Source organism: Prionailurus viverrinus, chromosome A1, assembly GCF_022837055.1.
Source record: "Prionailurus viverrinus isolate Anna chromosome A1, UM_Priviv_1.0, whole genome shotgun sequence".
Taxonomy (NCBI): Eukaryota; Metazoa; Chordata; class Mammalia; order Carnivora; family Felidae; genus Prionailurus; species Prionailurus viverrinus.
In genome coordinates, this window is record NC_062561.1 from 148,046,119 (window position 1) to 148,071,706 (window position 25,588).

General features: G+C 34.7%; 1 protein-coding gene across 2 annotated transcripts in view; it reads right to left on the reverse strand.

The window, feature by feature from the left end:
* EDIL3 (EGF like repeats and discoidin domains 3) overlaps positions 1–25,588 on the reverse strand; it is a 422,774-nt gene that overhangs the window by 103,818 nt on the left and 293,368 nt on the right. For both annotated transcript variants that reach the window (XM_047877276.1, XM_047877267.1), the window contains 3 exons: positions 10,703–10,858; positions 9,206–9,350; positions 4,767–4,951 (listed from right to left, as the gene is read on the reverse strand). In XM_047877276.1, coding sequence (XP_047733232.1) covers positions 4,767–4,951; positions 9,206–9,350; positions 10,703–10,858 — 486 coding nt within the window. The remainder of the gene's footprint in view (positions 1–4,766; positions 4,952–9,205; positions 9,351–10,702; positions 10,859–25,588) is intronic.

Genomic DNA, 25,588 nt, shown 5'->3' on the forward strand with positions numbered 1-25,588 from the left:
GTAATGCTTCTACTCCTGTTAGAATGTTATTAAATTCTCAATTTCATGCTGAATTTTAATCAGTTTGTATAATCTGAGCATAAATAAGAAGGGAATTTACTCAATCTGTTGAAAAGCCACTGAAAATGTCCACAAAGACACATAAACATTCTAGTAAGAATATGACTTCAGCAGAGAATATTGCCAAATGATATAATGTTCATTTAAAGCTGTTAATATTGTTATTACTACTCCCAGGTAAAGAGCTGAAAAATCTGACTCTACCTGGGTAAAAATGTGAATATTTTGTTTGCAAATGCAAATGTATATAATTCATTAACACTGCTCACAGTTTGCAACTTACCTAGTAATATATTACTTTACATTTCATAGATTTATTGGAAAATCCCTCTAGAAGAGGCAAAGAATATAGATACATATGTTCATTCTTAGTTATGATTGCTGGCATCAGATTACATTCTCCTGAGATTATACAAATCACCAGAAAGAAAAAAGGGAGATACCCATTTTCGGGGACCTACTATGTGCTTCCTCTGTTCTGTCATTTGTCTGATTTAATCCACCTTAAAATATGACAAAATTTCTGGGTCGTTTGTTTAGAGACTAACCATAGAAAGTAATCATCTGATCTTAAGTGATCTCAGTGAGTTAAATGTCATTTAATTTTTATAAAGGGGATTAAAATCTACTTCAACCACATATGAAGAATGTCCAAAACTAGGGGCAGCTGGGTGGATCAGTCGGTTAAGTGTCTGACTTGATTTTGGCTCAGGTCATGAACTCATGGTTTGTGGGATCAAGCCCTGCATCAGGCTGACAGTTCAGAGCCTCTCCCTTTCTCTCTGCCTCTCCCCTGCATGCATGCATCCTCTATCACTCTAAATAATAAACCTCAAAACAAAAAAAAAAAAGAATGTCCAACTATGAGTCAGTAATGATTGGTTTAAAAGCTTTTAATTCAGGTGTAGGTAAGATTTTCTGAAAGACAGAAACTATAATTTAACCTTCAGAGGCTTTTGGAAAACACACTGTAGGGTTTCTTGCTCAAAGTTTTAGAGAACATCAAACACATCAAAGTGATAGAACATTTCTTTCAGAGGTCTGAGAAATGTCTCTCATTTAAGACTGCCTGTGGACTTAACACATTTTTGCCATGTTTTTATAGGAATAGCATAATGATTTCATGATTAACAGTAGCTCAAAGACATTAATCAGGTACGATCACTTCTAAAAAAAATAACACAAGAATATTTGCTCGAGAAACTGCTAAGATTTTGACCTTTTAGGAGAGACTGGAAGAAACCTTAGAGTAATAATCAGAATAAAACATTAAAGTGATATTTGAATACATAAGAATTCTTTAAAAGAATACATAAGAATCCCTTAAAATGCACAATGACTAGGCAAAAAGATGTTTTTGGGATTTTATTTACAATAATTGTATTTCCCCATATTATCTGAATAGGTTTTATAAAAATCTATTAAACCAAAGTAAAGCTCTCATAATTAGAGGGTTATATGCATAGTTGATGCATAAAAGAAATTTCTTAAAAAGTCAATTAGCAGAAGATGAATAATGAAAGTAGGGAATTTAAATGACAGACATGGTCTTTCTTTTGAAGACCTATTTCTCAGAACTGATGCATCTTGGTTAAAATCACAGCTAAAACTTATAAATTCAGAAGTCTCAACAAAAACTGAGTATATCAATAATTCAAAAACAAAATCACCCTATACATTATCTATAAAAGTGTTAATCTCATCTTCAACAAACATACTAACAAGCATAACAAGGTATAGTTGAACAGATTATATTCTCTTGAGGAGAAAACACTAAAAATAGACACAATTCTGAAGCATTTCCTTGCATGATGTCAAAAAAGAAAAAAATAAATATAAGAAAAGATGTCAATTTACCTTGCCTTGGAGATTTTTGCATATGTTTTGACACAACAAAAAAAAATACACATATACTGGAAGAAGTGGTCCTTGAATTGACAGAAAATCTGTCACCAACAGAATGAATCAATTTCAGCATGCAAGTGACTTTAAGAAGACAGTTGGAAAGCCATCTTAAAAAAGTGATGGATTGAGGTTCAGATTGAAGATTACACCCTGATCCATGTAAAAAAATGTTTTATTTTATCTTTCTAAAGAAATTTGCCATTGGCAATCCTTTCATGTGGATATTTCTAGAATCTACTAGCTTGTCTGAGCTACTTAGGAGGTATAAAATATTTTATCCTATTCCACATGGCATTATGACTTAAGATAATATTAGCTAAATGCAGTTAAAATATTGTACAGCAACAAAGAACCAGTTTTAATTTGCCATTGGAAGAAAGTTTTTCCATGGTTTCTTCAAGAACTTGAAAATGTCTTAAAGTCCATGTATTATGAAAATTTATTTCCTATATTATAAAGACTAGATCTTTAACATAAAATTTTAGATTTTTTTTCAAATATTATTTTACAATTTGAGTATCTTACCAGTTGGGGACCAACATTATATGCTGTGTAGGTCCAAATCAATAAATTGAATTATACTTTGAACTATTCACTTTATCCATTTATTCATTCATTCAGCAAATATTTATTGAATACCTGTCAGGTATCAGGTGTTGTAACAGGTATTCAGTTTGGTATTGGACAACTAGTTGAGAAAGTCAAAGAAGACAAATGTTGTTTCATCCCTCCTAGAGCGAACAATCTAACACGAAAACCCAATTTCCAATGTAGTGTGATAATGAACAGTGAGAGAATTACTAAGGACACAGCAGTATTCAGGAGAGAGCCTAAGTCAGATATGGGATGGGATGGAGCTTGTAGTAGGAAAGCCTTGCCAGAGGAAAGTGCATCCAAACTGCAGCTGAAAGATATGAGCCACACAAGGCAGGGAATTCTAAGGATAGAGACGTTCTTTCCATTACTTTCCCCTAGGAAGAAGACACGTATAAAGGAATTGGAAGAGAGAACATTTGGTTTGAGAAACTGAAACAAATTTAGAAGAGTGTGGTCAGAGATGAAATGGGACCAAATCATGTGAAGACTTCCAGGCTATACTAAGAAATCCGCACTTTATTCCAAGGCTGATGGGGAGCAACTGAAGGGTTTTAGAAAGAGGGTAAGAGAATCATATTCTCATTTTAGGAAAAAAAAATCACACTGGTTACAATTTGAGATTTTTAGAGAGTTGATACCAAACTCTGGTGAGGAGGCTTCTGCAAGACCCAGGTGAAGCAGTGATGGCCTAGATCAGGGAGCTGGCAGTGGGGATGGTGAGAAGGGAAATATAGAGTGTGTGTGTGTGTGTGTGTGTGTGTGTGTGTGTGTGTCTTCACATACACCTACCTTCGAAAAGCTCATAAAGCATTAAAAGGAGAAAAACACACATAATTATCCTTAATACATAATAGCTAATGAAAGAGCTCAACAAAGTTCCAGATCAATAAATATCCAGATAGAATATTAGAGGGAAATAAAGAGAAAAGTGACTATTTCTACAGAAAAGATTCTATTGGACTTAGAACAGACTCAGGTATGGCAAATCTGGTTCCACGAGGAGTGACATTTGGTGCTATTATAATTGTTTTTGTGATTTTCAAAAATGCAATGAATTACCACAGTTTTGAAACTCATGGATACAGCATAAAAATCAATAAGAATAGAACTCTTATCTTTGGAATAAAATGACCTCATTATGGAATTAAGCTGTCTTACTTTTCTTTGCCACAGAAGACATTAACAAATTTGTGCCTACTTAAAAGTACTCCAGGATAAATGCATTTCAAGAAGATTGTTTTTAAAAAGCACTGACTATAACTGCACTTCATTTGCAAATGATAAACAGACTGCAGCATCTATGCTTCCCTTCTATAAGCAAGCTCTCTTATCAGAATGTAATCAAATTGCTCCATTGCTTAGCAACCACAGGTAAAGAGCTAATAAGTCAGGAGTCATGATTCTGTGGGAACAATCTGCAGGTCAATAGCATGATTTCAAGGTGGTCTGCCATCCTGCTGTGACACTTTCAAACCCATACTGACAGGAAGCATTAGAATAGAGGAGAGTTAAAATGCAAATGCTCTCATAATCGATTGAATTGACCTGTCCATATTGTGATCTGGTCCAGTCTGCTGCATCTATAAATCAACATCACAGCAAAAAGAGCACCACAATATGGCTTCTAAGGAATTTCTGTTTTACCAATTTTAGGTAAGCCAAAGAGGAAGGCACACGTAAATTAGAATGAAGGCAAGGACTCTAACATTCATGCCACCAACAGGAAATCTAAGGAAGAGGAGCAGTGGCTGGTTGAAACGGTTTTTAGAAAATATTACTGAGAGGCTAAGAGAAAAATTACCAGGTATACTCACAACTGCAAAGAAAAGATCTTTCCCCTCTCCCCGCCGTTCCCGAATCCAGCCAGGGCACGCCCGGTTGTAGTCTGACATAAAGGCAGGAACCAATCAAGTTCTGCTGAATGGTTTGAAATAAAGGCGGGAACCAATCGAGTTCTGCTGAGTGTTCAAATTTAAATGTCAACCAATAACAGCTCTGTAACCTCAAAAAAATCCCTAACTTGTTTGTGCCCGTCTATAAAAGAAGCTGTAAGATTCTTGCTCGGGGCCTCTTAGTGTCACCGGCAACGAGTGCGCGGAGGACCGGGTTGGAACCTGCAATAAACGACCCTTGCCGCTTGGCTTTGGCTCTGGACTCTGGTGGTTTGTTTTCGGGGGGTCTCTCGAATCGGGTAATATCATTACCTGTAACCATTGCGACTGGTCATTGTGGCCAGAGGTCCAGGCATTCACTTTGCCCTGTTTGTCCAGCCGAGCTTTCCTTGGTTCCCAGGTGAACATGTCCATGTTGAGAGTCCTGAAGATGCTGGAGGCGGTGATCTGATAGTCTTGTATGTGTCCTGATTTCATCCCCAGAGGCTCTGAACAGCCTGAAAGAAAATGAGAAGGTCTCCATGAGAAAAATAATGGATGACCCTGCAAGTTTTCTACGTTCATTTTGCAGAGGCAAGAGAAGATTGAGCTTAATGTTATTCATTTCCCCAAAGAGAAAGCATCTAAATCCAAAAAAAAGGCTATAATCAGAACTAAATCTGGAAAAAAAATCGAAACACAAGATAGCCAATTCAGACTATTTTGTCGGAATATATTTTGGAAAAATTGAAAACAAGACAGATAATTCAAACCGCTTTTCGGTGATAGATGATTTTGCAAAATGAAAACAAGGCTGAAATGCCTTTTCCTGTCTCATTACTGATAGCCTCATGACTATTCCTGTGTTTTCAACAGTTTCATTGTACCTTTAAAAAAGAACATTTTCTCACAAAATATATTTGGTTTTCTTTTATTTGTTTCCATAATGCTGCAAATGAAAATTCCCTCAGTACAAAGTCATTTTCACAAACTGCTCCAAAGGTATATTTCAAACTGGACAGTATTTTGTTTTCTAAGAAATGTCTGTTAATCTTTGTCACTGATTCCTATAGCACCAACATGGCTTCTTCTGGACGTTGAGGAAGCTTATATTTACTCGATGCATACCATGTGTCAGGCACTGTGCAAGTATAGAATTTAAAGTAATAGATAATAGAAGAAAATAAGCTGATTCTAGCAAAAATCATTCCTGAACAAGTCTTATTATAAAAACTGCATTTTGGTCATACTCAGTAACCTCTAGTTTTTTGAAAGATTTTCAGATCTGGTACATGTATCTTCAGGTATGACATGGTGTAAAATTTGGGTTTGTCTGTTACTAGGAAATTGTGTGTGTGTGCGCGCACACACACACACACACACACAATTTCTCAAGGAAATGTACACACCATTTCCCAATCTTGAATTACAACTGTGACAAAATTCCATTCACAAAGCTCATAATAGGAAGCACGATTCTCTTATCATATTAGCAAATATTCCATATGTATAATTATAACATTCTGACCGAGAAACACATAAGTTTGATCTTCAAGAAAGCCAAGATAAAAAAGAGGACTTCTCTAATCAAGGCCTCCATCTCTGTGTAATCTACTGTTTCCCCACTTGCTCTCTGTATGGCCTTTTACCTATTATTTAACTACTTTATGCCTTAGTTTTTTCATCTGTAAAATGGTAGTAATATAGAAACTACCTCAAAAAGTGTTCTAAGAAATTAGTTAATAAATATAAAGTATTTAGAAACAGTAGGCATATAGCTAACATTCAGTAAATGTTAGCTGTTTTTATTATTTCCCTAAAGCTAATTCCAACAGATAACAATGTTAAGTCCCCAAATCAGCACAGCAGTGAGTACTAAATAATGGACCAGGATTGGTTGCATTTCCTGAAACTAGGCCATTTTAAGTCTAAGGCTTTAAGAGAGGGGGCTTAGCACTCCTCATTGATAAATAATTCTTAACTACAACCCATTGCTTTCTGCTCTACTCAACCTAGATCACTTCCTTCTTGAGGCTCCTCCATGTTTGCCTTCACCTCCACCTTCTAAGAAATGCCTTTGCCATGCAAACGTGGCAAAAACTCACATGAAGGATTAGCCACTTGTGTGCCTAACACAAGTCTTGTTGGGTTTTAGGTGTAACAGATCTAGACCCTAAGTCTCAGGATAAAAATAGCTCCAAATTCTAAATATAAGTTTTGGAGGAGAAAAATTTCATGACAAATCTCAAAGATTCTAGAAAGTTCCAAGGTCTTAATGACAAGCCATTTGTCTTCAGGCCATTTGAGGGTACCATGCCTTGCCTGCATTACAGATTTCTGACTTTTTTATTATGACCACCAACTCCCCCACAGCCACTCTGCCCTGATACTAGAGTCTTCATAAAACTCTTGGCTTGCAGAAAGATACAAGGGGAAAGGTAGTTGTTTTTCTCATTTTGTGATACAATATTTAAAGTCTCAGATGGAAAAGGGATGCTTTTACTCTGGTCATTTCTGCTTAGTCATAGAATTCATTTCGTATCTACTCTGTTGTCTAGTATCTAGCCCAGAGTAAGTGCTGAATAATTTGTTCAAAGAATGGATGAATGAATGAATGAGTTCCTCCTCTAATTATAGTCATGATTCATTTCATTCTAACCATCTTAAATCATATCTCTTTCAGAGAATTTAGGGGATTTTCTTTTTCAAGTGTATGGGAAAAGATTAACTATTGATCTTCTAGGCAAGCTGAGAGATCTCCTAACAGTTTATTGGGTACAAAAAGGAAGCTTTGTGCTTTACAGTGTTGCAGTGGATCGTGGCAAATAGTTTGGACCATCATATTACTGTTTATTTCCAAGTGTTAGAGCTAACCTCCCTGCCAATTTGCCTCACACTACAAAATTTCCTTCTCATCCACATGATTTCACATATATAGATTAATTAACACTTTGACCAGAATGGATGGCACCTGAACAAAATGAAGCATTAACAAAGACATTGATTATCTCTAGAGTGAAGTGCCCTAGCTTTTAAAAGCATCCATTGAGAGATAGTATCCTCTGCTTGCAAGTTTGAAATCAATTTGTGGGGTTGGGAGACGGGGTTTGGCTTCTTTTTAAGAACATAAAGTCTGTAACGCGTCAGGTGCAGACTCCTATAAAAACTGAAAGTCACATATATTCATACGTTGGGGGGTTAACTGTGCCATCTAAGAGACACTGACCCTCATGAATCAAGAGACTGGAAAATTGGGGAAGGTGATTGTTAAACAACTAAAAACCATGGGGCTTGGCTTCTTCTTGATTGCTTTATGATGAATGACTTAGGGATGACATTGGCTTGTGATGATAGAGTGACATGTAATATAAACACTACACAGCAATTATTCTGTTGAGATTTCTGGCAGTCAATAAGCTGGTTTGAATTACCAAAATAAAGAAAACATCACTGTTAGGATAATTAATAGAACTAAAACCGTATGTTGGTTGCTTTATAAGGGACATCCATATATAGTATGAAAATGTAATTCTTAAAATAGATTCACTCATCCGGCCAAATGTCTCTAATTCCTTTAAGTGTAGTGGGTTCAGTTAAAGTTTGGCTGTTTTTAATAATAACTTTTATTTGCTTAAAAAAATCATTCCTTTTCTCTGTATCACAAATAAACCTATGAAGGGAAACAGATATAAAGCATACGTTTTAAAGTCCGTGCAACCTTTTGAAATGAATAAAAAGCTCTCAGTTGTCCATTTGGAAAGATGTATCCTCCTATTTTTGACTTAGTGGCATTATTGTAAGTTTGATAAAGTCTTTCATGCTAAAAAGTAGGGCAAATGTGAATTTTTTATTTGGCTTTCTACAAAACAGTTGTTTGAACAAAATAATCTCAGGCCATAGTGGCAAAGGTCATTTTTAAATGTTGATGCTAGAAATACAAAGAACAACTACCCAAAATACAGCACAGTGATATGCCTAGACAAGGTTTTCTGTTTAGCTCAGAATCTAGCTATATTGAAATGGGACCAATGTGAGATCTACACATTAAGTCTTCACCTTTGTATCTAGTACTGATGCTCCTGGAAGACAAGAATTATTTAACTCTGAGTCCTTTGATAGATTTATCTTTGAGCTGGATAATCACTGTTTGTACAATAAGCAGGTTGCTAGATAAGAATGATAAAGAATGAATTTATAGTAGCTATCTTATTTGTGAAGTATTATCTCCCTGGGAGGAATGATAAATTTACATGTTTCATAAAACCTAAACAAAACAAAATAAAACCAAGTTCTTATGGTGGATGGACAAAGATAAGGTTACTTTTCTATGCCATAGAGCCTCAGCATAACTGCAATTTATGAGGTCAGGCAGATTCCAGTTTATACTGAACTTTCATCACAAAACATAAATCATATTTACTACTAAACACAGGACACATTTAAATTTGACAAAAGTTTCCAGTGAGAATTGTTGTCCTTTCTTCCACCAAAGAAACACACTGCTCCTTCTACATTAATTTCATTTTGTAGCAAGTTTTAGAACTTGTTGATGCTACATGCACGCGAGCATGCACACACACACACACACACACACACACACACACACGCGAGCGCGCGTGCACACGCGCGCAGTTTCTAAATGACATCTAGACATTTTGTAGCAAAAATGAATGTTCATGAGAAAATAGAAAATTAGTAACAGACTACATACAAATAGGTGGGTTTTTTTTTCTTTACAGAAAATACAGAAAAAAAAAAAATTTGAGACTCACCGGATAGTTCACATCCAAGAAGTTCCATTCTCAAAGTGCAATGTCTTCGACAAACTTGGGGATAGAGTCTTACATACTGAGCTTTTATGGGAGGTGTGAAAGAGTTAGCATAGGGTGTGTTGTTATCAACATTTCCACGAAACACCTGTGTAAAGAGATAATATAGAGTTTAAAATGATTGACTACAGCAGCTTCTTTTCCTATTTTCAAATACTGACCCTTTATTCTACCCAATGTAATCTTTCAAAAACTGGATTAAGTAATTTGGGGATCTGAAGCATTTAGGAATCACCTTGCCCTCAGCAGTGAATATAAAACCTATAGATAAAATCCTAATTAAAGCTATAAACCACTGTGGTCCATGGTATAATCTATACTCTACTATGACGGTCTTGTCGATTTTAAGGCCAGTCCTTTAGAGCCAAGGGAGTGCTTCTTTATTTTTTTGAGAAATGGGCACCTTAAACTTTTCACCTTAATCTGGGTCTATCCGTTCATGCTGCTACTTAGTATTTATAGGTTTGTGGGGTTTGTTTGTTTTTTTTTTGTTTTATTGTGTTTTTTTGTTTGTTTTTTGTAGGAACCAGTCTTCACTAGTGTTACTGGATCACTCAGTCTCTCTAAAGCTATGATGAGACTTATGATGCTTCATGGTCTGATTCCTCAAGATTACTTTCTTATCAGTCAGTCCCAGACCACTGGATGAGAGAATCGTAAGTTTTTTATATGTATCTCCAGTGAAAAACAGTGTTTCCCCCAAAAAATTAAATGCTAAAATGTGTTATTTTTAATTCTTTTAAATCCCATTCTTGTTTTACTTTTTTATATAGCCTGGTAATCAGAAAACTTTATTTAAATTCATTAAAGAAATTTTAAACAATCTTTCATAAAATTTATCAGAGTGTAGTTTAGTGATTTGGTTTTAAATGGAATGAGGTGCAGTCCTGATATTTTTAAGATTAAAAATTTTGAGGAAAAACTGATAAAAAATTGGGACTATCATGTGAAAAGGCAAAGTATACACTGAATATTATATTCATTTCCTCTAAAATATTTTATTCTGCTAAATAACAAAATTGCCTTCTAATATAAAAGTATACAAACATACATTTTTTTAATTTAAAATAGTATTTTTTTCTTTAAAAATAGTAATTTTGACCTGTACTTATTTGATTAAGGAGAGTGCTAATCTGTGAAAAACCATAAAATGAAATTTTTATTTTAATTAAAGTAAAAATTAACTGTTCTATACAGGACTTTGCGATATTGTGATAAACTGTTTACACAGCCACCAATTAAAATCTGAGAAGATCGTAAATAGTAGCAAGCGTACATATATTACTTGGAAAAATTCCTTACACCCTACACCCTACTAATCCAATTAAAATCATAAATGTATTTGCAACAACATAAGGAGCCTGTTAAAGACTAAGTATTTGGCAATCAATGATTATTAACGGTATTTACTTTTAAATGAAATATTTAAATCAGTCTTACCATATCTTCATTAGTGCCTTTTACTTTGTACATTGCCCAAGTTTTTCCATCATTACTATAGGCAATTTTGTAGGATTTTATATACTCTGGACTTCCAATCCTCTTGGCTCCTTGGGTAATAACACCAGTAACTCTCATTTTTCTTTGTAAATTTATCTGAGGAGACAAGACATAACAGTAATTTCATTTCTTTTAAGATGACAATATTGACAGTATCAATTTGGGAATGGGACATTTTCATTTATTAGTATAGATTTAAAATAACACAAAAAGCTAATAATTTTCTTATGTTTTTTTTCACCTGATTATTAAGTATATGTCAACCTCAGTTTCAAAATCTTTCCTTAACAGAATACATTTTTTTAAGTAAGCAATATTTGTGAATAAAGTTTGAAAAGGGCAATGTGTCTCCAAAATATAAGAAACATTTGCTTGGTTATGGTATGGAGGTATGATTTTGTAACCTAAAAAATGGAAATATTATCTTGTCAAAATTACCTCAATGACATTACTCTGAAACAGTAATGTCACCATAATTTTAATGTGTCTCAAATTCTTTCAGCTTCAACAAATCCATGTAAAATAAAACATGAAAACTGTCAGGAGATCTTTGAATACTAGAATAAAAAAGGGTAAAGGTAACAGTAAAGATAAAAAACAAACAAATAAAAAAAAGCAAACAATTATCTTCATTTTCAGGATCCTTATAGTGTAGTCTCTGCTATGTGTTACGGATGGTTTTTCAACACATAGTTGCTTTCCTCTTCATTTCATCTTATAGAGACTTTCTCTTTTTTTTATGATTTTATTTTAGAAAGAGGAAGTATGCAAGAAGGGGAGAGGGGTGGGGGGGAGGAGAGAGAGAGAGAGAGAGAGAGAGAGAGAGAGAGAGAGAGAATCTGAAGTAGGCTCAGCACAGAGCCCTATGTGGGGGTAGATTCCACAACCCTGGGATCATGACCTGAGCTGAAATCAATAATCTGATCCTCAACCAACTGAGCTATCCAGGCACACCATTATGAAGGCTTTCTAACTGGAATTTTCTCTCCGTATTTTCTCCTGATTCCAAATCACCTTAGAATAGTTTGCTGCAAAAGTAACAGTCATCTAATAAAAATTTTAATATTGTTTTCAAATTTAAATAGGGAGCTCCTTTTGACATTCAATGTATAAATAAATGCTAGACAAAGGTAAGAAAAGTTTTTACATACAGGGCAAACATTAAGAATTGTTCCATTCACTTTAAAATGCCCTTATGATGTCTATAAAATCTTACAGTCAGTAGAAAGGTACTGCCTCACTGTCCTTGAGGGAATGCTATAAGCTCTCTTCTCACCAATCACATTATCCTATAATATTGAGTTAATAATTCAGATCCCATTTTCCAAAGAAAAACAGAAAATCTTCAGATTCGTGTAAGTGACCAGTGTTTGTCACCCTCTGATGAGACTAAGAGTTAACATTTGAAATGTTAGAGGATGTGCACAAGGAAACCAGCTCCTCTTTAAATCACTACACACACACACACACACACACACACACACACACACACTATATTCTAAATATAGATTCATGTTACATATTCAAAAAAGTTAAAAATGAGAACTAAGACAATAGCCAAATTATGGAAAGAGCCTAAATGTCCATCAATTGATGAATGGATAGAGAAATTGTGGTTTATACACACAATGGAATACTACTTGGCAATGAGAAAGAATGAAATATGGCCTTTTGTAGCAACGTGGATGGAACTGGAGAGTGTTATGCTAAGTGAAATAAGTCAGGCAGAGAAAGACAGATACCATAGGTTTTCACACTCGTGTGGATCCTGAGAAACTTAACAGAAGACCATGGGGGAGGGGAAGGGGGAAAAAGGTACAGAGAGGGAAGGAGGCAAACGATAAGAGACTCTTAAAAACTGAGAATAAACTGAGGATTGATGGGGGTGGGAGGGCGGGGAAAGTGGGTGATGGGCATTGAAGAGGGCACCTGTTGGGATGAACACTGGGTGTTGTATGCAAACCAATCTGAAAATAAATTTCATATTAAAAATAAATAAAATAAAATAAAATACAATAAAAAGAATAGGTAACCTCCAAAAGACACTTTGTTTCAGTGTATTAGGTAAATTAGCACATTGCTGTGGAAGAGGAACATTCTTCCAGTATCTTATGTATCATCTTCTTTTTCTTTAATCTGAGACTCTTCATAGTCTACACCTTCTAATATATACAACGTAAAGAGTGGACACTTTGAATCATATTTTCTCCCATTTTGGAAGCCAAATTCCACCCTTGATATAGCTGAACATTCCTTTTCAATTATCTTTTATCTTGTTTCAATTATCTTGTTTATACCTCTTATAGACAGCCCAATTATCTCTGCTAGAGTTTTGGCTGATGAGCTGTAGACTAATTTTCTAAAGCTTAAATTGTGGAAGTATAACAATCCAAAAATTTGCGTACATGTTTCTCTCTAAGTCATTCAAAATGATGTTTTAAAAGATTCCTATTTGCTTTAACATTTACAAGCTCTGAGTGTAAATCTCAGCGAGTTGGTATTCCAGATAATAAAGCAGCGCACAACTTGCACTGTATCTACTTTTAGTAGGTATTTGTAATTAAATATCAGTGCTATTTCCATTCAATAAGAAGTGTATAGAATGCAGATTCTGGGATTATTAACATTTACTAGGTTTTAGACTTTTGTGTTCTCATATACCTAGCACTGTTAAGCTCAGATAATGAGAGACTCGGTATAAGATGGCTAAGATTTCACTCTCATGGTCACACTCCAGATTAATACCTGGAGTCACGTTGCTGTCAGAAATAAAATGAGCCTTGGAAGAAGGCTATCGCATGATGTTTGAAACATCACCACACAATTCACTGCAAGAAATCGCCTTTCATATCATTCCAATATTGTTACAGTCTCTTTGTAAAATAAAATTGGCTAAAAGGTGAACTGCTTCTTATTCTGTTTATTCTGCTTGTATGAACCACCCCAGACACCAAAAGTCTGCTGGGGATTCCAAATTTACATTCCAGAATTCCAAAATGACTCCCTGAGCTTGATGGATGTTCAAATATAGAATGAAATATTTTCACTTATTTATCTGGTTTCAGAGATATTGTTGCTCTTCTGGGAGGTAGGTAGATTGCATGGCCTTAAACAAAAATGTATTCTAAGGTATTTTGAGTGAATAGTGTCCCCTGCATTAATAAAAATATTGAGAAACATAATCTGGATCTAGAATGCCTAGAACTCATGCAAAGGCCAGCCAGAGGCTAAAAGTGGACTGATGATTTCAACCCTGGCTCTTGTCAGTTCCCACCAATACAATCTTGGACAACTTGTCTAAGTTTTTTGAAATTTAATTTTCTCCTGTGTGAAGGGATTTTAATAGAATTATTACACATGAAGATTATATGATGTAATGCATGTAAAATTTAATAACACCTGCCACCTAGAAAACTTTTGGAACATTTGCTTTTAGAGTTAATTTTTAGTTTTGTTGTTGTTATTTAAATGAAAAGCATTCCTTTGTTTGTTTGTTTTCTACCCTTAACTATTTGGTGTTAGGGAATTTGGACTTCAAGAGGTATACTCTATGTATTAAAGCTGATAATCATAATAAACATATGAAATAATTTGGAAACAATTTCCTAAGCTATGAACTTGATAAGACATTTAGGGCTACTATGTTTAAATTGTGTGTGTGAGTGAGTGTGTGTGTGTGTGTGTGTGTGTGTGTGTGTGTGTATGTGTGTATGAATCTAACCATTAGCTTCAACATGGGGTAAAAAGGAAACTTAATGGGTTCCTGACAAGATAGAAAGAACAGGGGATACTGGCTCTCTCCGGCACTGGAGATACTCCAGGGTAGAAAGTTGCTGAGTAGGCACTGAGACTTATCAAACTCTAATACAAAAAACCACGAAAAGCCCTTAGTGTAATAGGAGCTTTTGACGTCCCCGTGTATGTCTTTGTGTCTGGGATGCACGGAAGAGAATTCCAAGGGCTGTGATGGGTAAAAGGCTTGGGAAGAGCTTTCTAAAATATGCCATTTCTCACTCTCATTTTCTTGTTCCTTCTCGATTTACCCAGTTCCAGTCTACTACCAGCAGGAGGAAGTGGTAAAATGTGGGCCAGACTGGAACACGGAGCCTATGGTCACTAATAGGCCTGAGCAGTTCCCCTTCTACACTCCACATCCCTGTCTCCTCACTAAGGAGGTAAAACAGAGTGATGGAGATCCTGATAAAAGCAGTGTCTGGGGCAAATGAGGCAGGGAGAAGAGAGATTAGGCGTAAGAACATATTATAGCTCTGTCATTAGACACCCTGTATGTACCAACTCAGTCCACCTGGAGTAGTTGAAATTAGGGCATGGGCTTCACCTTGTCCTCCAGGTACATCACTAGCCAAAATATTAATACAAACTCTCTGAGAAATGCAAGCATTATAATTCAAAGAAGAAGAAGAAAAAAGAACAGAAAATACTAGAAAAAAAGTAATCTACTAGAACTGACAGGTTAAGATTTTAAGATAAAAAAAAATCCCTACAAAGATAAAGACATTTTTGAAACATATTACTGGTGGGGCGCCTGGGTGTCTCAGTCGGGTGAGTGTCCAACTTCGGCTCAGGTCGTGATCTCATGGTTTGTGAGTTCAAATCCCACATCGATCTTACTCCTGTCAGCCTGTCAGCACAGACCCCTCTTTGAATCCTCTGTGTCCCTCTCTTTCTGCCCTTTCCCCACTCATGTGTACTCTCTGACTCAAAAATAAATAGACATTAAAAAAAATAAGAAATAGAAGACTGGAACAAAAAAGAATCAACTTGAAATACTGATTTTAAAAAATATAATTAAGGGGTGCCTGTGTGGCTCAGTCAGTTAAGCAACCAACTCTTGATCTCAGCTCAAGTCATGATCTCACAGTTCGTGAGTTCAAGCCCCCATCGGGCTCTGTGCTGATGGTGTGAAGCCTGCTTGCAATTCTCTCTCCTTCTCTCTGCCTCTCCCCTGCTTGTGCTGTCTCTCTCTCTCTCTCTCTCTCTCAATAAATAACTAAACATAAAAAAATAAAAATAAGAATAAAAATACAATTAAAGTTAAAAAGAGTTTAAAATGAAGTTAATTAAGGTTCCCAATGGGGTAATTTCAAGCCAAAGACAGAGCTGTAGAATAAACTAGTGAACACAAGACAGGTTATGGAACCCCTTCCAGAAGGTAATAGGATGGGATAGAGAGATTGCCCACACTGGCAGATGATGTAACAATTTACTTTGAGAATCTGAAGAAGCAACAAATAATACAAACTAATTAAAAAGTTCTGTAAATTTGCTTAATATCAGATCAAAATATAATCTGTATCAGCAATGGTCGAAAATGTAATATAAATAATGAAAATAATGTGACAGTGGCACATGTGTAGGAAGACAGATCAATAAAAGAGTAGAAAATCAATAAATAGACCCCACTACATAAGGGAACTTTATATATGAAATAAGTGATTTTCAAATCAGTGGAGAAAAGATAGAATGTTCAACAACTGGACTGTGATAATTTGGTAGATATGTTAAGTAAGTAAATTTAGATCAATATTTTTCCTTTTATCCCAGAGTAAATTCCAGGTAAATTAAACACTTAAATGAAAAACAAACAAACAAACAAACCACCAAAGGATCAGAGGAGAATATAAAATTAAAAATAATCTCAGAGATGAAAATGACTTTCTAATCATGGCGCTAATCTTAAAAATGTTAAAATAAAAATTTCTTTAAGATAAAAAGCAAAATAAAGTAAAATACAAATGACAGTTGGAATTACTATTTTCTAATCACATCATAGCAAAGAATAGATTAATCAAAGAAATCAGGAGATCTTACATATTAACAGACAAAACACAAACAACCCAGTAGATAAAACATGTATATAGGATTTTGTTAGTTGACTTCAAAAGAAATATATATAGATCTTACACATATGAAAAGATACCTACTGTTACTCATAATACAAATTAAATTAAATCTATATGATACTATAATTCCCACAATATTACACAGTATTCACTGAAGTGTAAAGAACTTGGCAAGCTTGCACATTCCTGGTGGGAGTATAAATGACAGTCTTTTAGGAAGGACTTTTATGAATTTAGTGACATGAAGTGAATGACAAATGCACATTTTCTTAAACTCAGAGATTTCATTCTAGGAATGCAGCCTACGAGTATAAACACACATAGGCAAATTGATGTGGGTACAGAGTTGTTCCCTGCAGTGCTGTATATGCAGAGCACAATTTCAAACAATTTAAAATGTCTATCAACAGGGGTCTAAGTCATTTCATTATGGAAAAGTCCAGAAAATGGAATACTCTTCAGTTGTAAAGCAAAAGAACAAGAAGGAGGGAAGAAGAGAGGAGGAGAGGGAGAGGGCGAGAAAGAGAGAAGGAGAGAGACTTTAGCATAGGATTTAAGAAATTACTGCTTGTCCAGTTTTGGTATGGTATCAAAGAAGAATATCTGCAATTATCTGGAAATTGTATGGAAAGAGCACTAAGATGTTGGCACCATAACAATGTGTCCTGCATACTTTTGTTTATACTACTGTAAAGGGCAAAGAATACATATACATATTTTCTTGTACAGGATTGTCATGTCTCTGAAAGCCAAAGCAAAACAAAAACAAAAACTGGTTAACAATGGTTTCTCTAACAGGAGGTAAACAGCTGGGTCAAAGAAGAGGGAAGAAATATTTGGACAGTACTGTACATACTCTTTTGTGTCTTCTGAAACTTGAAATATGTGATGTCTTACCCATTCAAAATATAATTACAGTTAAAGAAAGCATATGATTGATAATAAGGTGTTATTTACAATAGGGAAAGTAATTTGAAAATATCTAGAGATTAAGTGATTCTAGAAAATATCTAGAAAGTATTAATAAACAACTAATATGACCTTGTAGAAAATATATTTTAACCAAAAGACATAATGGAAGACCAGTATATATTTTAATGGACAACATAATACATTTGTTTTCTTAATTTTGTTTGTAAATTCTGTGAAGTTTTTATCAAAATCTGAAAGGATACTATTTTGTGTCATGATAAATTTATTCCAAAAATCTATACTTTTATTTTAAATTATACAGAGAAAAATTTCCATCATACTTAAAGTAATCTTGGAGATGATGTAAAAAAGGGGGAAATGTGCCATATATTAAGACATTGGAAAACCATTTAATCAAAAAAATAATGTGATACTAACTTAGACACAGAAAAATACCTAACTGGCATTGGAACAGGGGTCCAGGAAGAGGCCTGGATATATATTCACACTTGAGCCAGCAATTACAAGTCAGGGGGAAAGGGCATGTTGGGAAAATTGATTCTTTATATAGAGGAAAACAAAGCGGGATTGGTATGTACTGAAGACCAAATGTGAAAAGTAACACTATTCATCTAATGGAGGAAAAGGTACAAACATATTTTTGTGACTTCAGAGTTGAAGAAGCTGTTCTGAAGAAGACCAGAAAAGCACAAAATGAAATGGGAGAAATGAAATTGCCTCCAAAAAAAAATTCAAGGTTTCTATTCAACCAAGTACCTTATGGGTAAAGTTAATAGAAAAGTGACAGCTTGGGAGGAGAAATCTGTAATGTCAAAAGCTGACAGGAGATTATTTAGTATACTGTTCTCAAACTTTTAGGTCTCAAACTCCTTTACTTTATTTTTCTTTAATTTTTTTTTTTTTTTTATTTTGAGAGAGACAGAGAGAGAGCTGGGAAGGGGCAGAGAGAGGAAGAGAGAATCCCAAGCAGCCTCTGCACTGAGAGCTGCCCCAATTGTCGCCACCCAGATGTCCCAGGATTCCTTTATTCTTAAAAATTACTGAAGGGCTCAAAGAGCAAATAAACTCACACACGGCGTTTTGGAACATGTGTGTGTGTGTGTGTGTGTGTGTGTATAATAATATAGAAATGTACATAGTATATTATATATATGTGCATGTGTATATATATAGAGTATATATATATAATAATAATGTAGAAATATACATAGCATATTATATATATACTTATTCTTTTTGAAATTAAAACTGACAAATTTAAAAATACTTAATTTCAAAATAACAATAATAAACTAATTACATTTTAACATTAACAATATATTTTTATAAAAAATAATTATATTGTCCCAAACCAAAAATGTATTGAAAGGTTATTTTACGTTTGTATGAATCTCTTGAGTATCTGTCTTAAGAGAAAACAAGTAGGTTCTCATATTTGCATCTCTGTTTACTCTATTACAAAATATTTTTGGCTGAAGTATATGAAGAAAATGCAGGCTCCAATGATATGTAATTGTAAAAGGAAGGAGTATTTTAATAATCTTTCCAGATAATATGTATATTCCTCTTTGCTACCATATCAAAACTTGATAAGCAAAGTTTAAATTCTAGTTGTAGTGTGGAATGTGAAAGCTACCAGTGAACTTTTCATATTCATAATGTTAAAATCCATAGGTTTATCTTGCACTTTGAATAGATCTTTTATCTATGCATGGTTTTGTGCCATCATGTATTGGACATTTGGGAAATATGGGCTCATTGAAATATGAAGAGTTTCTAAATGATGACACATTTATTATATAATATCAAAATGTTACATTCATTAATAACACCACAAATTTTACCAGAAAAGTCTGTATTAGAAGCTATCAAGCTCACACTGGTGGTTATATTTTCTGCAAAATTCTAATTTTCACTTGAAATTTCAAATTTTATCGCTAGCAACAAATATTGTCAGCTATTTCCCTTAATGTTGATGGATTATTGTGTTCATTTTCACAGCAATGCTGCCAAATATACAGATGTCAATAGTCAGTGTCTGTCAATTGTTCCTTAAAGTAAACATGATTAAAAAAAATGGGGGAGCTCAGCTTGCAAGTCACACTCTCCCGAGTGCTTTTTCTTGAGATAATCATCATACTTCACTACTCAGCAGAAGTGCTTTCTGTGTAATTTCCATTTCATTGTGCAGAATATTAAAGACATGGCAAGGATTGGCATTTAATAAAATTAATGATCATTAATGATTCATCAAAGACATTCTTAAATGAACTGATTACAAATTTTTTTTTCCTTTAGCACGATGGAGATGGATACAATGACTACTTGTATAGTTTGGTGCTACTGTCTTGATTTGTGCTAAGGCACCAACAGTTTTACTCACCATTGTTTTGTGGCCTCAGTGCAAATATTAACACAGTGAAAATGGCCAAGAAAGTCTTAGAATTATTATGGAACTAGTGTTGACCTGTGAACCTCCTGAATGGGCACTTGGGGACCCCTGACTCCACAAGGAATATGTGACCTTCACGTTCAACTGAGAAGTACTGATCTAAAATAATGGTTTTTACCAACACATACATACACATGATGAAGAAGTCAATAGAAAATGGAGCAAAGGATATTACAAGGCAATTCAGAGAAAATAAAATACCAATAGTTAAACTCTCACTCTTAATTAAACAAATGCAAATTAAAAAAAGATAGTAATTTATAGCCGACAGAATGACAAAACAAAAATGTTAGATAATATCAAGTATTGGTGAAGTATTCCTCTGCTGATAGTGAAGGTACAAACTGGGATAGTTATTTCAATCTGTTCGTTGTTAGCAAAATTAAGCAATCTATTTCTGAGTATTATTTCCTGAAAAAATTGTTGCCTAAGTGCTCAGTGAGAAATGCATACACCTATTTATTGTAGATTTTTTTTATCTTAGCAAAGAAGGCAGCTTAAGTGAATGCCCCTAGAAGTGTAAGAGATTTAAAATTTAAAACGTATGTGTGTGTGCATGCAAGTGTGTGTGTGTACTCTTGCACACACATACACAGGCATACCTTCTAAGAGTCAGAAGTGAACTGGATTTACCCATGGCTATCTAAAAAACATAAGAATGTGTGAAGAACAATGAAGTATACACAATATCATTTATGTAAATTTAAAAACACACATATACACCATAATATCATGCACTGTCCAATAATTCACTTGTCTAAGTCAACATAGGAAGGGAGAAATGACAGTTACACATCAGCTCTACCAGGCTGGGTTTCTATAAGGGAAGAAGAATGGTAAGGAAAGGACAGAATGGGTAACAATGCTAACAGATTCATCCTCAAATCAGTGCTGGCAAATGATATCCTAAGTGGGGAAAGGAATCATTGTTTCCTCCCATTTACTCTTTTCTCAAGGAAAATGACTACATATGGGCATCTGGTGTAATAGGACTGCATATATACAAAAGTATTGTCTGAGACTCACTGCCTAGTATAAAATAGAGTACATACGCATTTCAAACATATTTATTATACAATAACATACTTAAAATTATTTATGGTTGTAATTTAGGCAAAAGCTAGTATTAAGTAAGCAATTGGCTTTTAGGGTACCTTTATGAATAGCTAATTGTTTTTCTCTACCTCAAGCTTGTTACCAGAAGTTGTGATATACTTACATAGTACATTCAAGTGTGGGTCTGACTAGTGGCTGGAATCACTACAAAACAATAATCCAAACATAAAATGCGAACTAATACAGTTTGCAAAAGGGAATTACTTTCTAATTTTATTTAATTGAAAAAGAAGCATTCGGTTTTTTCAATGTTGTAATGGTTGGGAAGCGTAGGAGAATTTCTTTCTTAAACTTTAGGAAGCATTTGCCAAGGTAAACTGAGGCTTATTAAAAATTTTAAGAGTTTATTTGAATGAAAATCAACGCAAATAGGGGAGCACCAATCCAGAAGTGGTTAGGAGTGGTCTGTCAACAAGTGTTAGAGGAAAGACTTTTATGGGGAAGAAGTGGAAACAAAGCAAGGAAATTATTTGATTGTCAAGAGCTCAACAAGCTGCATTATTTGGGAAAGGCTACCTAGCTGTTTATGATTGGTTGTCTTTAGGTTTCGATTTCTTAACCTTGAGGCATTTCAGGCTTAGGTTCTGGTTTGCTTCTGTAGGCTGCTAAGACAAAAAAGCCAACTCAATTTAATGGTCTCCTTATTTAATTAATTTAAGATCAATTAGCAAGAAAAATAAATGTCTGATTCATAGCTTATTCTTAGGAAAATCACGTTAGGGGCACATGCATGGCTCAGTTAAGCGTTTGATTTCCCCTGGGGTCACGATCTCGTGGTCTGTGGGTTGCAGCCCTGCATTGGGCTTTGGGCTGACAGCTCAGAGCCTGGAGCCTGCTTCAGATTCTGTGTCCCCCTCACCCCCTGCCCGTTCCCTCCTCATGCTCTGTCTCTCAAAAATAGATAAACGTTAAAAAAATTTTTTTAAAAAGGAAAATCATGTTAAAAATCAAACACTTAGTGGTCATTTACTTCATGATTATTGAGGCACATATACACAAGCAGTAGTTTGTGAGTTGCTACATAAAAATGCAGACTTAAAGATTAAATAGCATATTATAGAAATATATTTGTAATATATATATACATGTTATATATGTAATATATGTAAATAAATATAATATGTATATAATATATTATATATAAAATATTACATATTATTACATATATTATATATTATAGAAATATAAGACATTGAATAATAATATTTTATAGAAATCATTATATATACACCATTGTTTTCATAAATTGCATAAAATAAGGCACTTTGTTTAAATTTTTTTTTTTCAACATTTATTTATTTTTGGGACAGAGAGAGACAGAGCATGAACAGGGGAGGGGCAGAGAGAGAGGGAGACACAGAATCGGAAACAGGCTCCAGACTCTGAGCCATCAGCCCAGAGCCTGACGCGGGGCTCGAACTCACAGACCGCGAGATCGTGACCTGGCTGAAGTCGGACGCTTAACCGACTGTGCCACCCAGGTGCCCCAAGGCACTTTGTTTAAATTAATGACTAAGTGAAGAGAAATTTTGAAATACTTTTCTTTTTTAATGAGGGTTATAGATTACCATATAAATAATAAAAGCATCAGGTAAAAGATTAATTAATAAAAGGATCTGCTAGATAGGATGAGACTTGTATACATTCCATCATTAGAATTGCTAAAAATATAACGTGAGGAATTTGCTGTTAGTGTACATTAGATGCATACATTCGGCTTAAACTAAAAGAAAAACACATTTCCTTTTTTTTTTTTTGTGGCTTCTTATTTATTTAGTTACCAAAATAAAAATGAAGGGCAATCAACAGATCAAGCTACATAATCCTGAAATTTGCAATGCGGTTTTGGTGAAGACAGAAGAGCCCACCAAACATGCCATCTGGTCCCCAACATAAGGAAAAAGCATCCTGAATGCTGAGGCCGCGACTGCAAGGATAGTGCCTCATCCCACAGCTGCTTTTGCGTGAGCAACTGTTGTGTTAAACCACTAAGATTCAGGATTTATGCAAAGAAGAACACATTTCTTAAATAAAGAACCATCACCCTATAACCATCTTTCAATTACAAGAAATGAGTATTTCACTTGAACATCAGAGGTCCTTTTATTGAGTTAAAAACATTATTTTTCACATGATTATTATCAAGAAAATGTGTAATTGGAAAAATTAGAGCACCTAAAAATTGTAAATTGTCATATTCATAATACTTTCATCTTAACGGAGATTTTATTTTCTGTACTAGCATTCCTCCCCTGGTGGTAATGCAAAAAAAAAAAAAAAAACAAAAAAAAAACAAAAACAAAAAAACAAACCATATATTCAATTAGCGCTTTTTCCTAACGCTAAGTATCTGGACGTATGTAAGTACAGGTATTTATTTGAAACTTCAAGGGGGCACCTGGGTGGCTCAGTGGGTTCAGAGTCTGACTTTGCCTCAGGTCATCATCTCGCAGTTCATGAGTTCAATTTCCACATCAGGCTTGCTGCTGTCAGCACAGAGCCCATTCTGGATCCTCTGACCCCCTCTCTTCGCCCCTGCCCTGCTTGGGTGTTCTCTCTCTCAAAAATAAATATATTAAAAAAAAGAAATGTCCAGATAATGATTTTGCACTGATAGTATTTAAACTTTTATACTTCTAAATGAGATTTTTTTTCTAGCCACAATATTGTTCATAATCAACCTCACTGAACCATGTTCTCATAGTTCACAGTAAAGACAACCCTCCTAGAAGAGCTTTTGGATGGGAACTTGGAATATAAGTTAGTCTCAGGCACAAAGAAGATATAACCATATCTGGGTGATAGCAGAAAGGACTTGAGCCTCCCAGGCAGTTTTAAATATTTGGATTGTAAAGACTGTCCCTGCAGGGATCAAAACAAAACAAAACAAAACAAAAAACAAAACACAGGAACATTATCACTAGAAGCTTCTAGTTAAAAATGACAAGGAATTGGAGCTCCCTGTTCTTTCACATTTTCTCATTAATGTATTCTATTGAATGCATCTTTAACATCTTCTGTGGAGACCTCCTGGTAGGAAGTATCATGAATGCACCTCAGGAGGAAGGCTTCTGAGGTATTTCCCCATAAGGGGAGCAACTCAGACCCAACAGGGCAGAGTTTATAGTTTGACATGGCTGGTCCTAGTTCTATAAGAGATTTCTCTGACACAATCTCATTTTTATCACCAACAACCCAATCAACTGACATTCTTCATCCCACCATTAAACACGCTCACTATTGTACACATCCTGGCACTTTGGGCTGCTCTCCGTCAGGCCCACCGCCTTCATTCTTGCCAGCTGAACTGTCCACCAACCATGAGTCAGTGGTGTTTGTTCTCCAACTTGTTTTTTTCAAGTTGTGCTTGTTATTTTAACTATGTAATTTAATTAAAAATAATTGCCAAAATGGAACTGGGAAAGGAGAGGGTTTTTTTGCCCATGAAAACATGAAAAAGCTTTGAAAAACCAAGGAAAGGCAAATTACTGAAAACAAGGGATAATACTGAGGAAAATCATTAATAGTACGTTTACCTAAGGTATTAATATCTAGGTTTTTATTCTTGTTTAACTGGTTATTCTTATTTAAACAAAGAAATAAAACAAACAAAGAAAATTGGAAGTACCAATGATACTTTACAGGTGGGGTTCATCCAAGAAACAGAATTTAAATGTTTTTTTTAATCAATTTTTATTAGCTAACCAAATATTTAATTCTGAAGCTCCAAGTAAGTGGTTTTCTCAACTGTCCTTCATTATTCTGAATGCTGGCCAGCCTTTGACATATGTTCAATTAATTTAACCATCTTCTTTGAAAAGAGATGGGGGAAAAAACACATGTGAATAGACACAAAACTATAATCTCTTTCTGACTCCTTGCATCTGGTAAAGCTTCCAATCAAACTGAAACACCTAATTCACTAAACAGCATGCAACAGAAGCAATACACCATCATGGGTGTAATCTGTTGGCTGTTCCGAGAGTCCTGCCTAGAATCACAGTTTCCTCTGTATTTCCACCTGTTTCTAAAGGGCTTTCACTATAGTGTACTCATCTTTCTTGGTACTTGCTGTGACTAGACTTTCTTCATATGCTCTGACATTCATAGCTTCACATTCATAAGTGAAATGAACTGTGGCTATTTCGTTTAAAGACTTCAGCCATATATTAAGTTCAACAGAATAGTATATATAAAGGGAGTGTAAAATCCTCAGAAGTAGAGTTTTAAGGTCTGAAGGATTGATTTTAATTCATATGCTCTGAATTTTAGATTTTTGTCTTTAGATTTTTGCCATGTTACTTTGCACGGCTAAGGCAAAAATTAAAGGAGTTTTTGTTTATAAAAAGCCCATCATTCTGAAGAGTTTCAGTAAAATTATGGAAGGGAGAGAGGGAGGGACGGAGGGAGGGAAGGAGGAAAAAAAAAGAGAAACCACAAATGATGTTAGAGAAGAAAAAA